The sequence below is a fragment of the Peromyscus eremicus genome, chromosome 8b, assembly GCF_949786415.1.
Source record: "Peromyscus eremicus chromosome 8b, PerEre_H2_v1, whole genome shotgun sequence".
NCBI classification, from domain to species: Eukaryota; Metazoa; Chordata; class Mammalia; order Rodentia; family Cricetidae; genus Peromyscus; species Peromyscus eremicus.
In genome coordinates, this window is record NC_081424.1 from 60,376,716 (window position 1) to 60,393,448 (window position 16,733).

The following is a 16,733-nucleotide window of genomic DNA, read 5'->3' on the forward strand; positions in this document are numbered from 1 at the left end:
AGTCGCCAGCCAGGCACAGAGGAAGCAAGATGTGAAGGCAGAACTGTGAAAAGGTACCAAGCCACGTGGCTAAACATAAGTAAGAATTACGGGTTAATTTAGGGGTAAGAGTTAGTAATAAGCCTGAGCTAATGGCCGAGCAGTTATATAAACCTTTGAGTGATTATTTTGTAACTGGCTGTGGGACTGTGGGGTTGGGCAGGACTAGAGAAAACTTCTGACTACATTTGGTCATAGAATTTATTACAGGAATAGAAACCTAACTAGAACCACATATAGTAATGGACACATAATTTTCACACACCAGCATTAACCATATTACATATAATTTTATGTATGCAATAACAATAGCTATTGACTTATAGTAGAGCCTGGCATTTTGATCTTGGTGGTGTTTCCCTTTCAACTGCAGTCCTTTCTGGGAAGACCTTCTCACTGACAAGATTCCTCAGCGTGGGCTGCCTGCCCCCTCTCCAACACGTCAAGGGAATCAGTGGTCTGTGTCTCCAAGGTCACAGCCTGAAGTGAGGTCTTTGTCAGAGCATTGTTCTGTCCCGTGGGCGAGTGTTGGCTGAAGTTCCTGTCAGGCACACTGAGGGTGAGGCCTATGTGGACACTCAGACTTCTTCCAGCACAGAGACAATGTCTTCTGCTTATAAATATATACATCTAGGAGCTGCCTAGTAGCTTAGGTCCTGTGCCCATGTCCTGTGGCTCCAAACAACCCCATCTGCGAGGAACTTGTTCACTCCTGGCACAATGAAGAGGCATTTTAGAGTCGGTATTCACCAGCCTGTGGTGGATACAACAGGAATCTGCCCTTGAGGAGCAGAATCACTCCTTGGGATGCTGAAGTCTATGTGTCTACGAGAAACACCTGGTCAAGGGAGGTGCACCAACTGTTGGTGGCTGGCTTCCTGGCCCCTCATGTGGCAGTCCTCTCCACCATCTCCAGCAATCTGCACTGTCTCTCAGCACCCCCACTGTCCAAGCACCTCATGTTCCAGCACCCCACTGTCCAAGCACCTCATGTCCCAGTACCCCACCGTCCCAGCACCCCACCGTCCCAGCACCCCACCATCCCAGCACCCCACCGTCCCAGCACCCCACCGTCCCAGCACCCCACCGTCCCAGCACCCCACCGTCCCAGCACCCCACCGTCCCAGCACCCCACCGTCCCAGCACCCCACTGTCCCGCACCCCACTGTCCCAGCACCCCACTGTCCCAGCACCCCACTGTCCCAGCACCCCACTGTCCCAGCACTCCACGGTCTCAGCACCTCGATGGCAGGGGTTGATGGTCTCAAGTCATCTGAGCACATGCTTAGATAAGGCATGTTGCAGTCATCAGCTTGGAGAGGCTGTTCCTCATCAGGAACACAGTATGCTTGCCTTTTCTTCCAGCTCCAGCTCCCAGGGAACAGTTTAGTCCTAGGAATATCCATGTGTCTTCTAGGAATATTGGTGTTCAGGTAAACCGAACATTTTCCTAATCAGATGGCGTCTGGCTCCAGGAGTAGTCAGTCAGCGATTCCCACAGGGGTAGGGAAGCCAGGGGGTCAGCTGCTGCTGCTGCTGTGTCTTTTCTTGGACCATGTGTCTGAAATCACCTCCTGTTTCTACTCAGGACCAGACAGAATTTCCAGATGACACCGTGAAAGAGACAAGATAATTTGTTCTGGACAAAAGAAATAATGAAGTAGATTTAATTACTTCTTAGAATGCTGCCTTGGGTTTTGACTTGCCTTACTATGTCATGTCTTCTTTTTCTACTTTCCAGTTGAACTCTTTGAAAGAATTCTTTTATAAATGCTTTCTATAAAAATCTGTGCATCACTAGGTCTTAGGAACAAAGGGATAATCAGTATGTGAAAGACTGTGCATGCATGCAGGAGGACTGACTGTCTTCAACAACCAGCACACTCTCTGTACTAGGACGCTTAGTTGATGGCGTTGTTGGTTATTGGTTTTGAGGCTTATGGAGTGTGATGTTGCTTTTGAAAACTTGAGACTCTGTTCTGCAGCTCTTGTGACTGACGGCCGCATGTGCTGGGCTGGTAGCCCCTGGGAGAGTCCCTGAGACCACAGTCCTCCAGTCCTCTTTGGGAGCTGTTGGCTTTGGGAGGAGATGGAGTCCAGGTGAAGAGATGGGGTCATCGAGAGAACCTTCTAGAGTGGGGTCCGCATCAGTGGTACTGAGTCCATGCTGGGAAGAGGAGGAATACAGAGAGGGGAAGGTTGAGGTAGGAAAGGATGCAAGCACTTAGAGAAGGTGGGAATTGCGCTAAAGAGTGACAGGAAAATGGAAGTCAGCAATGGAGGCGGGACCAGCTCGGAGCAGACAGGAAGGATGAAGCACAAGGGTATCTGGGCCATGCCTGCTGCTTCTTCTCCAGACGCCCTCCTTGTGCCTCATTTTTGAGGGGAGACGCTGTTCTGACCCCGACGAGGTTTCTTCTTTGATGGACAGCAGCAACACAGTCTTGTCATGGCATTTCCTATCCTCCTTTTCCATGCCCTCAAGCCTCTGCGCTGGCCCCGGCTGTGGGTGGACTTGCCCCCTGCTGAGGCGCTGTGGGAGCATGAGCTGTCTTCTGTGTCCTCACTGATGCTGCTCTTTGAGTAAATGCAGGGAGCACTCCTGGCATGATGGTGGACTTGGTCCAGTGTGGGTGTCCTCTGGAGTGGCCTGCAGAGAGGAAGAGCCGGCCCGGTGGCATTTCTGGCCCCTCTTTGACCTGCCTGCTGGCCATAGGCAGACACCTGACCGTTAGTGGATGACCCTCTGAGCAGTGTGCCAAGGGCGGGCTCACTTCCCCTCCTCCTTGGTGCTAGAGGGAAAGCAGCAGGATCCTCTAGGGAAGGGAATGGCGTCGCCCCCGGGTTCGTGGCCTGGGCACATGTTGTGCAGCCACACCCCCGGAGAGCCTGCCCTTGCAGTAAGCAATAGGATGCCATGGTCTGGTCGAATTTCCTCTGGTGTAATGAATCTTTGATATCCTGGGCTTGGAACCCAATCTGTTCCATGGCTTTCACAATTGCAGGGTCAGGCAGGCTGGGGACCATTTCCTCACAGTCATTTGGTAAAGCCTCCGTGTCTTCCCTGAGCCAGGGGTGTGTTTTCACTTCATCCACTGTTGGCCTACGCCTGGGGTTGACGGTCATTAAGAGGCTAAGCAGGTCCTGGAGATCTTCTGACAGGCCCAGGGGGACAGTATACTTCCCTGACACAACCTGCCTCCGCAGCTCCGGGATATTGACAGCACCAAATGGGACCTTACCGACTACCATGAAATATAAGACTACTCCCAAGGTCCATATGTCGACCTTGGGTCCATCATAAAGTCTGCCGAGGAAGAGTTCAGGGGCACCAAAGGAGTAGGCGCCACAGTGCCGGCTTAGCCTTTGCCCAGGCTTGACTTGGGTGCCGAGACCAAAGTCGATGATTTTGACTTTTCCCTTCTCATCCAGCATGATATTGTCTGGTTTCAGGTCCCTGTGAATTATACCTTGGTCATGGCAATAGCTCACACCTGCTATTATTTGCCTGAAGATCCCCCGGGCCTCATGTTCCGGCAGGTGGCCAGCCTTCCGGACATATTGATAAAGCTGTTGGCCCTCAGCCAGCTCCATGATGAGGTATGTTCTCTTCTCGGACTCAATCACTTGGATAAGTGAGATGATGTTGGGGTGGTTGGTTATCATCATTATTTCTACCTCCGACCTGATTGGCTGGCACCACTTCTTCTTTTGAAGTACTTTGACAGCCACGGGGGTACCTGTGAGGCGGTGGTGGGCCAGCTGGACCTTGGCATTGCTCCCGTGGCCGATGGTCCTCAGGATTCTGTATTGAGACTGGAAGCTTTCCTCTTCAAAGATGCTGGACACGGGGCTGGGGTCTGGTGACTCCTCCTCACTAGGTGAAGGCATTGTAGCTAAAAATCGCTGCAAATGTCACCTAAAAACAAACAAATAAAAGAAAATGAGGATGAAATATAGGATAGTAAAATCTAGAAAAATAAAGTAAGAATAATGAAAAAGGTGTGAGAAAATAAAATCTAAAACTAAAATGAAATCTAAAGGACTCTCTACTTGGGATGTCCAGTGACCATGCGGCGCTGGGACTCAGGTAAGTAATGTTCATTCTAGTTCCTTCTGGTTCTCCATTACAGCATTTCCAGTCTCATCCCCAGCTCTGTAGCAAACTGCTTGCACATGCCTCTCTCCTCCTACTCTACCTCTATTCCCTGGGAACTCCACTAAACCTTGCTGTGGACCCAGCTTTACCCCTTCTAGTGAATCTTATCAGTCCCTGCCTCATACCTAGAAACACCTTCTACCTGGGACACCACCACCGTCACCACCAACCCCTGCTCCAGTGGCTTCATCTGGCAGGGATTCTGGTAGGTGAATCACATTATACTTCCCATTCTCCAGTATGGTCTCTGCATTCTCACAGCCTAGTAACATGCTGGGATTAAAGGCATGCGCCACCACTGCCCGGCTGCCTAATTCTTTTTATAAGGCCACAATAACTCTGATACCTAAACCACACAAAGACTCAACATCAAAAGAAAATTACAGACCAATTTCCCTTATGAACATATATGCAAAAAACTCAATAAAATATTTACAAACCAAATCCAATAATACATCAAAAAGATTATCCACCATGATCAAGTAGACTTCATCCCAGAGATGCAGGGATGGTTCAACACGCATAAATCGATAAAAGTAATCTACCACATAAACAGATTGAAAGACAAAAATCACATGATCATTTCAATAAATGTAGAAAAGGCCTTTGACAAAACCTAACACCCCTTCATGATGAAAGTCCTGGAGAGACTAGGGATACAAGGGACATACCTCAACACTATAAAGGCAGTTTACAGCAAGCTACATGAAGAAAAAAATCAAAGCATTCTCACTAAAGCCAGGAACAAAACAAGATGTCCGCTATTTCTATACCCATTCGACATATTACTAGGACACTTAGCTAGAGTGATAAGACAAATGAAGGAGATCAAGGGGATACAAAGAGGAAGAGAAGGAGTCAAAGTGTCTTATCTTGCAGATAATATGATTTTATACGTGAAAGACCCTAAAAATTCCACCAGGAAATTCCTACAGCTCATAAAATGCTTTCAGCAAAGTAGCAGGATACAAAATTATCACACAAAAATCAGTTAGCCTTTCTATATACAAATAACAAACTGAGAAAGAAATCAGGAAAACACTACCTTTCACAATAGCCTCAAAAATATTATTGGGATAACTAACCAAGCAAGGAAAGACTTGTATAATAAAAAAAACTTTAAGATAGTAAAGAAATTGAAAAAGATATCAGAAGATGGAAAGATCTCCCATGCTCATGGATCAGTAGGATTAATATAGTGAAAATGGCCAGCCTATCAAAAGCAATCTACAGATTCAACACATTCTCCATCAAAATTCCAACACAATTCTTCACAGAAATGGAAAGGATAATTTTCAGCTTCATCTGGAAACACAAAAAAAACTAGGATCACTACAAATTCTGATTAATAAAAGAATTTCTGGAGGTATTACAATCCTTGATTTCAAGTTGTACTACAGAGTTATAATAGCATGGTATTGGCATAAAAACAGGCACGTTGATCAATGGAATCAAATCAAAGACCCAAACATCAGTCCACACACCTATGGACACGTGATTTTTGACAAAGAAGCCAGAAATACATACTGGCAAAAAAACAGCATCTTCAAGAAATGGTGCTGATCAAACTGGATAGTCTGCATGTAGAAGAATGCAAATAGATTTGTATTTATCACCCTTCACAAAACAACTCCAAATGATCAATGGACCTCAACACAAGGCCAAATCCCCTGAATCTAATAGAAGAGAAAGTGGGGAATAGTCTTGAACTCATTGGCACAGGAAAAGACTTCTGAACAGAACACTGATAGCACAGGCACTAAGACCAACAATTAATACATGGGCCCTCATGTAACTGAAAAGCTTCTGTATTGCAAAGGATAGAATTAGGACATATGTAGCATGCTACAGAATGGGGAAAGACCTTTACACATCCAATAGAAAGTTAATATCTAAAATGTATAAATAACTGGACATTAAGAAAGCAAATAATTCAAAATGGGTTATGGAATTAAACAGAGTTCTCAAAAGATCAAACACAAATGGCTGAGAAACACTTAAAGAAATGTCATCAGGGAAATGAAAACCAAAACTACTTTGTGATTTCATCTTAAACCCATCAGAATGGCCCAAGATGAATGAAACAAATGACAGCTTATGCTGATGAGGATGTGGGGAACGGGGAACACTTACCCATTCCTGGTGGGAGTGCAAACTTGTACAGCCACTATGGACATTAGTGTGTTGATTCCTTGGGAAGCTGAAAACAGACATACCTCAAGACCCAGTTATGCCACTCTATGTCCTACTACAAAGAAGCCTGCTCAAACATGTTCGTTGGTGTTCATAAATCAGAAATTATAAATATCCTAGATGTCTATCAGATGAATAGATAATGAAAATGTGGTACATTTACACAATGGAATGTTATTCAGCTGTAAAGAAGACAAAATTATGAAATTTTCAGGTAAATGGATAGAACTAGAAAAAAAATAATCCTGAGTGAGGTAACCCAGACCCCAAAAAACAAATATAGTATTTGTGGATGTTTAGCTGCTGTCAAGCCTTTGGCAGGCATCCTACAATCCATATAACCACAGAGGTTAGGTCTAGAGTAAGGGACTAGGAGGGAAGGGATGATCTTCCAAGGAAGGGGAAATAGAATACATAGTTAGGGAGAGACAGGGGAAAGACTGGAACAAAAAGATTAAATGGCATGGGAGGAGGGGAGAGGTGGGCAAGGGAGGAAATTTGGAGATGGGACAGCTAACACTAAGGGCCATTCAAGGATTATATGGAAACCTACTACTGTGGAGGCTTCTTAAAATATAACATATATGAAAGTAATCTAAATGGAGTCACCAAACAATGGAGGAGACAATACCTCAACTAGACATCTTGTGCCACCAAGTGAAATTCCCAGTGCCAGGAATGGGTTACATCTAATGTTGTTGGCCAAAGGGGCTCCATAGAAACCCCAACAGCTAACGCTATTGCCAAAGGCTATCTATCGGCTGTCCTCCACAAACTGATGCTGAGGCCCCATTGCTGAAGACAACACTTAGACATCTCATTAAACACGGAGAAGTCAAGCTGGTGCCTGACTAGAGCCTTCACCCCTACTGACTGGTGTTCATGGTACTGGAAGGTACTCTGCATGCTGTCAGGGGAGAAAGGTAACCACCAATCCACCTACAAACTCTACAGTCTATAATGGTGGCCCACTTTCCTGCATGATTTGCTGGTGCGATAGCGTCCCAAACATTGTGTGAGCAACCAATTGCTGTCTGGCTGGGTGTAAGGCCCACTCCACAGGATGAAACCCAACACTGCATGGGCGGTCAAGAACCTGAGACTGGATATATATGGACTTAGGGGAAAACCAAATGCTGTTGTTTTGCTAAAAAAACATAACAATAAAATGACTCCTAACAGCATTCCGATCTATCAGTGTCTCGCTCAGCCATCATCGAAGAAACTTCTTGCAGTAGATGGGAACTAATACAGAGACCCAAAATCAGACAATATGCAGAGAGTGGGAATCCTAAATGGGGTGTCTTCATTAAACCCTTTCCTTCAGAGCTCAGGGAAACATACGGAAGAGAAGGAAGAAAGATTGTTAGACCCAGAGGGGATGGAAGATACCAAGAAAACTGTGTCTTCCACACACAGCAGGACCGACACATGTAAACTCAGAGACTGTGGCAGCATGCACAGGGCTTGCACAGGTTCAAGCCAGATGAGGTCACAGAGCTCAGAGGGGAAGTGGACACAAGCTCCCATCCCTAACCCAGAAGCTGTCTCCAACTGACCACTGCTTGCAAAGGAAAAGTTAGTTTCTACAATGGTGTCTCACTGAGTATAGAAACCACGCTTAAGCACAGTAACCAATAATAGATGGCAAACACAAACAAACTCATGGTGTTGTTGTAGATTTTCTGTCTCATGGCTGATTTTTTTTTTTAAATCTTATTGGTCTTTTGCTTGTATATTATGGTTTCCAATTGTGTGTGTGTGTGTGTGTGTGTGTGTGTGTGTGTGTGTGTGTGTTGAGTCTCTTTCTTGTGTTTTTTATGCTTTTTCTTTTTTGCCTGTTTGTTTTCTAAAGAGAGAGAGAGAAGGCATGGAGTTGGATGGGTGGGGAGGTGGGGAGGTGGATGGGTGGGGGAGGTGGGGAGGTGGGGAGGTGGGAGGTGGGAGGTGGGGAGGTGGGGAGGTGGATGAGTGGGGAGGTGGGGAGGTGGGGAGGTGGATGAGTGTGGAGGTGGGGAGGTGGGGAGGTAGATGAGTGGGGAGGTGGGGAGGTGGGAGGTGGGGAGGTGGGGAGGTGGGGAGGTGGGAGGTGGGGAGGTGGGGAGGTGGATGAGTGGGGAGGTGGGGAGGTGGGGAGGTGGGAAGGAGGTGGGAAGGAAGTGGGCAGTACCTGGGAAGAGATGAGGGAGCAGAGACCATGATGATAATATATTGTATGAATTTTTAATAAAAAAATGAAACTAAATCCCAACCAAACAACTAACCCAAATCCAGAAAACCAAAACCACACACACATAAAATTCAGAAAATTCAACCCAAAATATGTCTCATAAGGCAGTACTATGAGTGAAAGCTAACTGAGAAAAGAAAGTCACTTATAAATAACAATTAGAGCAAAATAGAAAAGAATTAGTGTAACCCAAGCAACACAAGGCAAGCAAATAAAACTCTCAAACTCCAAACTATAACTGAGTTTAATAAACAACTAGACATCACAATCCACCCCAGAAAGCAAAACATCTCAAAAACAAGTACAAGCAGTAATAAATAGTAAGACAATAAAACCCCACAGATAAGCAAACCCCAAAACTAAAGCAAAACAAAAAGTAAAACCATGAAACCAAAAGTGGTACAAAATCCAAATATGTATAAATTATACAATAAAAATAAAGTTAATAATAAATAATAAATAAAAAATGGGACAGCAAAACAGCAAAGTATAAAGAAATACAATAAAGAAGAGTTAGAATGGAAATTTTAAATGCAAAAATAATTCATCAAAAACAATAAGAACCCCAAAGAAAATTCTAAACAAAACCTCAAAGAAACCCTGAAACCCCAAACCAGCCAAACAAACTAGAAACAAAAATTAAAAAGCCAAACATAAAACTCCACATGCCAGAACTGGAGAGATTGGTTATAAGGTTAAGGTTATTTATAAGAGCACTGACTGCTCTTCCCGAGGACCCAGATTTGATGCCCAGCACCCACAGGCCAGCTTACAGTCATCTGTTAACTCCAGTTCCAGGGGCCCCATGCCCTCCTAGGGTACTGGGCACACATGTGGTGCATAGATATACAAACAGACAAAACATTCATTCACATTAAAAAAAAAAAACAAACAAAAAACAACCAACCAAACAAAAAACCATGCAACAGTGGCTTGGGGGAGATAGTTCAGAAGGTAAAAGGTGACCATGCAAGAATAGGACTGAATTCAGTCTCTTGAACTCACATTTTAAAAAGCCAGATCAGCCACACAGGCTCTTACTCTGAGATTGTGGAATTGGCACAGAAGATCCCTGGCAGTCACTGGCCAGCCTAGACACTTGACCAGCTCCAGGCCAGTGAGAGATCCTGCCTCAAAATAAATAAGGTGGATGGCCTAACTTAAAAACAACAGCTGGGCTGACTTCTGGTCTCCACACTCTTCTGCACAGAGGTGCACCTAACACACACACACACACACACACACACACACACACACACACACACAGTGAGGGGGGGAGAGAGAAAGAGGGGGGGGAGAGAGATAGAGATAGAGACAGGTACACACACATATGAGCAAACCTGTAAATACACACCCTCCTACACACACTGACACAATCACATATATATAGCACACATATAAGCAAACAAAAAAGTCACAACCTCACTAGATACAATAAAGTCTCACAGGGCACCACTCCACAGCTCCTCTCAAATTCACCCAATGAAATCCAGGCCGGGCCACAGCATAACATCTGCTGGCTGGACCTGTCACAAACACTCCTCGTGAGGTCATAGCAGGACCTGCCCTGACATGGCTGGGCAGGACGCAAATGTTCTGGCTCAGGTGGGCCACGGAGACCAGCATTAGGCTTTTAGAAATCAGAGCCTGTAGGAAGCTGTGACGTCCTTGGGTTTCTGGTTCGAACGTCTGCTGTGCCTCCTGCTTTACGGTTCTCACGTCTGCACTCGCCACGGCACCTTTTTGGATTCTGACTGATGGGCCCAAGATGATGCCACAGCTTAACATTTCAGACAAAGCTCTGTCCCTAAACTGACCCAGCAGCGAAGGACATTGTTCTCACAATTCCCCAGAAGACCTCTAGGTTCCCATCAAAAACCTGAGACAGGGCTCCTAGAACATGTGAAGCACTTGCCTCCCAAGTGTGCAGACTGGAGTTTGAACCCCTGGAATCCATATCAAAGCTGGGTGCAGCAGCACAATCCATGAGCTCAGCATCCCTGGGGTGGGGATGAGAGGTGGAGAGGAGAGTCCTGGAAACTAGTGGGACAGGTGGTCTGGTGTGCAGTGTCCATAGGAGACCTTGCCTCACTGGAAAAGGGTGGCCCCTGACAGCACATGTCCATAAGTGTGCACACTCAGGCACTTAAGTGGGTATGCACGCACATGCAAACACATACACACCCTCACACACACACACTTCACAGAGGTTGGCAGGATGTATAGAAAACATGACCTAAGTCCATGTTATGTGCAAGGCTCACTTTGGTGAGCAAAGGTCCAAAGGTGGAACAGACATATGTGAGGACCAGGTGCTCTGTGCACACTGTGACCAGAGGGAACAGGGCAGCTGTGCTGACACAGACGAAATAGACTGTGAACCACAGTCAGGTCACAGGACCCAGGGTGCTGTGTCCTTCCTGAACACCAGTGCAGCCGGAAGCTGTCTATTAAGTACTGACGGGATCAAGCCCTGGAAGAGCCTCTGCTTTTCAGAAGTGCTGTACGCAGTGCTGTGGCTACTGCTCTCCTTCTGAGGACTCTCTTCTGGGGGTTTGAGTCGCTCTGTAGAGGAGCTACCTGTCTGCAGACACTAAACCTGGGAGGAAAAAGCCTCATCCTTGGCGTTCGTTGCCAGGTCTGAGAGCAGAAAAGCAAAGAAACAAAAGCCTGCCAGCCCTGGCCATTGCGGCTCAGCCTCTGACTTTGCAGCTGAGCTCCAAGTGCCCTGGAGTCCACACCAGCCTGAGTCGGTGATCTCAAGTTCAAGGCCCTGCTTCCTGGTTTGTAGCATCAATCACAGGACAGTTTCAGGCCAGGAGAGCTGTGGACACCATCTAGGTCTTGCTGTCACCATTTGAAGGGGACTGTTGAGCCTCAGAGAAAGCAAGGGCTGCAAGGACAATGACAGTAGTGACAAGCAGTGGGCTGGGGCTGGAGTCCTAAGTCATCTCCCCTCAGTCCAAGGGATGCTAATCCTTAGCTGACTCCAGAATCTCTGTTCTTCTAGCTCTCCAGGCTCTACAGTGAACTGGCTCTCTCCCAGCACTTTACTTCTCAGGAAGGCTCTCTTTAGGGGATCCCACACAACTCAGTTCTCATTCATGAAGGAAATGAGCCTCCTAAGCACTGGAGAGGCCTGGAGGATGAGAACCATCCCAGGGCCTCAGTGCACTGGTGACATGGAGGAACCTGTCCTGAGCAGGGGGCAGGCTTGGGATTTGATGCTTATTGTGTGTAGGTGACAGAAACAGAGGGTCCCACTGGAGCCCTAGTCTAGACCTGCCCAGGGATGACGTAGAGGGCCTGTAGCATGAATCTTAAAAGGTATTAATATAAACAAATCCAGAGCCAGATATTGGGGTGAATGCTGGAAGATCAGAGAAACAGAACAAGCCACAGCTACCTCACCTCAACAATTCCTCAGCTGATCCTGTTTCCTCAAACTGGAAGCCTCTGAGTCCTCACCCAAATGGATCTCAGCTGAACTGCTCAAAAAGCTAAAAGCTTAAAAGCCTCTAGTTCCTGGTCCTCATGCCTTATATACCTTTCTGCTTTCTGCCATCACTTCCTGGGGTTAAAGACTCACTTCCTAGGATTAAAGGCATGTGTCATCATGCCTGGCTGTTTCCAGTGTGGCTTTGAACTCACAGAGATCCAAGTGGATCTCTGCCTCCCAAGTGATAGGATTAAAGATGTGTGTGTCACCATTTTCTGGCCTCTATATTTAGTGGCTGTTCTGTTCTCTGACCCTGGATAAGTTTATGAGGGTGCACAAAATTTTGGGGAACATAATACCACCACAAGGGCCTCACACAAGCCCTGTGTTTGGTGTGTCCACAGCTTTGTCTGGAGATCAGAGGGTGGAGCTAGCTGCTAGTTAATCATAGAGGCCAGGTGGTGGTGGCACACACCTTTAATCCCAGCACTTGGGAGGCTCACGCCTTTGATACCAGCACTTGGGAGGCTCACGCCTTTGATACCAGCACTTGGGAGGCTCACGCCTTTAATCCCAGCACTTGGGAGGCTCACACCTTTAATCCCAGCACCTGGGAGGCTCACACCTTTGATACCAGCACAATTGAGAGCTGGAGACAGGCTCTCGGGCCCCCATTTGGTCTGAGGATTCATAGAGGTAAAAAGTCTCTAGTGGCTGCTATTCTGCTCTGATCTCTCAGGTTATTACCCCAATATGACTCCTGGTTTTGCTTGATAAGACTAATTAGGATCACACTTCAGTCTAGAGAACCTGGGAGTGACTCTATATGCCTCCCTACAAAAAAAGATCAACCAGGAGCTGCATAAGGACATGGGCTGGAAGAAGCAGGGTGAGTGGGGGCTCTGTGGAGAAAGGAACATGGTTAACAGCTCAGAGGGTCACAGTCCCAGGGCCCATGCCTGGGATACTTGCCTGGCCCCCATCACAGAAGCCTTTATCCAGGTATCGAGAGAACACTTCTCCAAATAGCTGTGCAGAGCATCTCTGGTTCAGGAAATCAAAGGACTGACACCCATTGATGGGGTACAGGAGACACTTGCGTTATAGAGGGTGGCTGAGCTGACTGAATAGAGCCAAAGAAGGGCTCATTTGCCTGGGTCCATGTGCATCAACAGATAAGCCCTGTGGTGTATGGCTGCTTATCAGTTGATATGGGAAGGTGTGGGGCGTTTACTCACCAACCCTGCAGTTCCCCAGAGTTTTTTTGAGTTAGAACAGCAGGAAATATTGGATAGAAGGATTTAGATTGTGGAGAAAAACAGAAAACATAGGACAGCCTCGAGAGGGCCTGGAACCTATTCCAACGGGCCCCGACTGTCTCTGCCGTAGGGTATTTATAGAAATGCCAAGGGGTGGAGCAAAAGACCTCCTCCCAGCACAGCCAAGTGCAGATCATCTGCACTCAGGCTCGTGGTCCAATCATCCTCTCTATGGGGACCTGCTGGGCAAAGCCACGAGGAACCTGAAAATGATCTCCCACAGGAAGGTGAGAGGGACTTGTTATCAGTTGATATGGGAAGGTGGGGGGAGGGGCTTGTCTTAGGCCCATGGGGCAGCAGGCTGTCCTTCCCTGCTTCTGCTTTATGAGCTTCTATTTACCTTGGAAAGAAAGGAAGGCCTGGAAGAAGTCTATCTATGGACAGGTACAGAGGCCGGCTGGGAAAGTGCTCCTGCTCTCCATTCTCATCCCGCTGGGGGCTTGGGGCTGTGGGCAGGGACATTCTGGTCGTTTCTCTCCATTTAATCCTGTCATCTCATTGGCTCAGTGTCCTGTGCATAGAAATCCTGGCTGCAGCTGCGTGTCCTGGGCATGTGTCCCTCTGTGAGAGGATTCTAGACTGTTCTGTAAAGTATCCACGGTACTTGGCATTTGTCGAACATTTGTGGTGTGCCTGTCAACCATTAGCATTCACTAACATTGAAGAGGATGCTATTACATTTGAATTTATGGCATTTACACTTAATATGAAATCAATCATCATGCTCAGATTTAATCATTTATATTTACATACTTCACAACTTTCGCTGTTCATTGTGCTGAGAAGTGGAAGTTGTACTTCATTTCTCTAAAGGGAGAGACAGATCAGCCCTGGAGACTCCCCTGGCTTAATAGGAAGGCTAGCAACCACGTGTGCTTCCAGGGAAAGGCTCTCTCACAGGCTGCCTCCCTGAGTTCCAGGTTGTGTGGAAGGCTCTGTGCCTCTGACCTCACACATTAATGGGAACCGTGGCTTCTCTCCTAGGACCTTGGCACCTTTCCTGGAAGCATGTCTAATGCTCCCTTACCAGCTTCCTGGCTCTTCAAGCATCACACATGAGTTTCATGCTCTTGAGAATATGTGGCCAGAAGCCTCTGGACTGTTTGCTTGATCTGAGAGATGCTATTTACAGAGTGGTGTGACGTCATGCTACTGAGGGACTTGTTGCCTCTCTGCTGATGAGGCTGTGAGTAGCGTCACACCCTTATCCACAGGTTCCTGCTGTGTTACCCCAGGAACACACGCTTTCTTCTCCGAGGGTTGGTATTTATCTCGGAGCCTCCCTGAAGCTGGTTGTTTCCCAAGGATTACCTGCACTTGCATACGGTAGGTACCCCATTCCGAGTTCTGAGAACCCTCCAAAGCCCACCTACGGCAGAGCCGTGAGGTTAGTGCGGTGGGTCTGAGTGTCCTGTCCTAGCTCGGCAGTTCACTCTCCTGAGGCCTCCCCTGCCCCTACAGGATTTTCCCAGGAGGCACTGGATGCGCAGGAGAATTATATGTGCTGATTCCCAGTGTATCCTAACCTGAGTTGTAGCACGGAGACCCGGGACAGTTGTCTTCAAAGATCTGCTTCATGTGGACCCAACACCCCCACCTTCATTTCACCAGGCAGAGAGTGCAGCAAAGGACCAGGCAGGCAGAGACCCCTCCGGGGGTGGAACTAGCATGTCCAAACACCTTGGCTGGACCTTGGCCAGCACAGCAGAGAGCAGCCTCTATGTACGGAAATACACAGAGCCACAGGATCACATTCCATTTCTCAGTGTGTAGGACATCTGGAGTGAGGCTGAGATGCTGGGACACGTGTGAGCAGTGCGCCACCCTCAGCTAGTTCAAAGCCAAGGCCTGGCTGCCACCTCTATGTCACATATCTGGGTCAGAGCAACCCATCACATTAGGACTGCAGGGGTCCTGGGAGCTTGGGTGGACAGCCATTCTCGGCTGCATGTCAATGTCCTTTGCTTCCACATGGCCAGCTGGGCGAAGGGATTGAGAGCGGCAAGAGAGGGAGCCCTGCAAATTGCTACTTGGAACCACGGACTCTGACTGACGCGATGCTTGAGTAAGACTGAAAACAAGAAGTCACTTAGCACAGTGAGTAGGTCCTCTGGGGGAATGTGCAGCAGGGTGGGTACAACTGGGCAGGAGTCCCTGGGCAGATGCAGTGAGGCAGGAGCCCTGGGGCAGGTGCAGTGGGGTAGGAGCCCTGGGGCAGGTGCAGTGGGGTAGGAGCCCTGGGGCAGGTGCAGTGGGGTAGGAGCCCTGGGGCAGGTGCAGTGGGGTAGGAGCCCTGGGACAGGTGCAGTGGGGTAGGGCTGGGAGTCCTTCCCATCCTCCTCCAGTCTCTTCTTCAGATGTCTCCTGAGGTACAGGGAGTACATGGCACACTTCATTCCTTGCACTAAAACTCAGATCAGGTTAACTTTTAACTAAACTAAAACCGTGAAATACTAGAGGAAAGTGGAAGGATGGTTCTGGAGCCGCCGTTCACAGAAGTTTGGGTCATTGGAAGGAGTACTTCTTTATATAATACATGACACTGGGGCAGGGGCGTCACTCTGTGTTCCTGCAACACAAGCAAAGGCCCCAAGGCAGCGACGCTTTCTCAGAATGAAGATTCGGACCCAGAAACAGATAATTGTTCGGCTGTCCTTCTGTAGGGTGTCCAGCAGAGGGCGCTCCAGGCCTACGTATATGGCCAGTGGGTCCGCATCCCGCCACAGAAGATCCTGGCCGAGTCTAGTGGCATCCAGGACACAGCCCAGGCGGGTGTCCTCAGCAGGGTGACATGCTCACAGGGTTTCTGAGTTATAGGAAAAATCCCCCACAGTAGCAAATTGGCATCTTTCCCTCCTGTCCCCGTCTCCTCCGTCTCCTCCTCAAGCTTTCCTCTCTCTTCCTCCTGGCTCCTTCCCTTCCTTCACCCCTGTTCTTCCTTCTTCAGAAGTCCAGGGCCCTTAAAATGTAGGGAGTACACGACATGGATTTGAATTTAATCTCAGCACTCTTCATTCCTTGCACGAAAACCAGTGGGACAGCAGGTGAACTTCGAACAGTAAAACCGTGAAATACTGGAAAACATTAATGATTTTGCATAAAGGAGACACGAACGAAATCCCAAAACAAAGGGAGGGGGCTTTCAGTATTTATTACACAAGTAGAGTGTTCTGGGCGAGGAGAAAGCCAAACCCGAACATCAGACTAGCAAGAATTTAGAACACAAATAACAGCGTCTACAGCGCCGAAATAGCAGTCAGCCCGGGAGACAGGCTAAAATGGGAGAGGAATGCAGAGAGACATTTCCATAAAGAAAAAATAGCAGTGGTCCCTGGACGCCAAGATGTGGTCAGC

At 47.7% G+C, this 16,733-nt stretch overlaps 1 protein-coding gene across 5 annotated transcripts; it reads right to left on the minus strand.

The window, feature by feature from the left end:
- Positions 1-309: 309 nt before the first annotated feature.
- On the minus strand, positions 310-10,104 carry LOC131918679 (sperm motility kinase 2B-like). 5 transcript variants are annotated; one of them, XM_059272902.1, is made up of 4 exons: positions 10,043-10,104; positions 6,332-6,398; positions 1,281-3,958; positions 310-751 (listed from the first exon to the last, which is right to left on the minus strand). In XM_059272902.1, the coding sequence occupies exon 3, from the start codon at positions 3,928-3,930 to the stop codon at positions 2,413-2,415; it is 1,518 nt and encodes a 505-aa protein (XP_059128885.1). In that variant the 5' UTR covers positions 3,931-3,958; positions 6,332-6,398; positions 10,043-10,104; the 3' UTR covers positions 310-751; positions 1,281-2,412. The 5 variants fall into 5 exon arrangements, with proteins under 5 accessions (XP_059128885.1, XP_059128888.1, XP_059128884.1 ...); XM_059272905.1 differs by having other exon boundaries at positions 310-580; positions 9,627-10,094; XM_059272901.1 differs by having other exon boundaries at positions 9,627-10,094.
- Between the last annotated feature and the right edge of the window lie 6,629 nt (positions 10,105-16,733).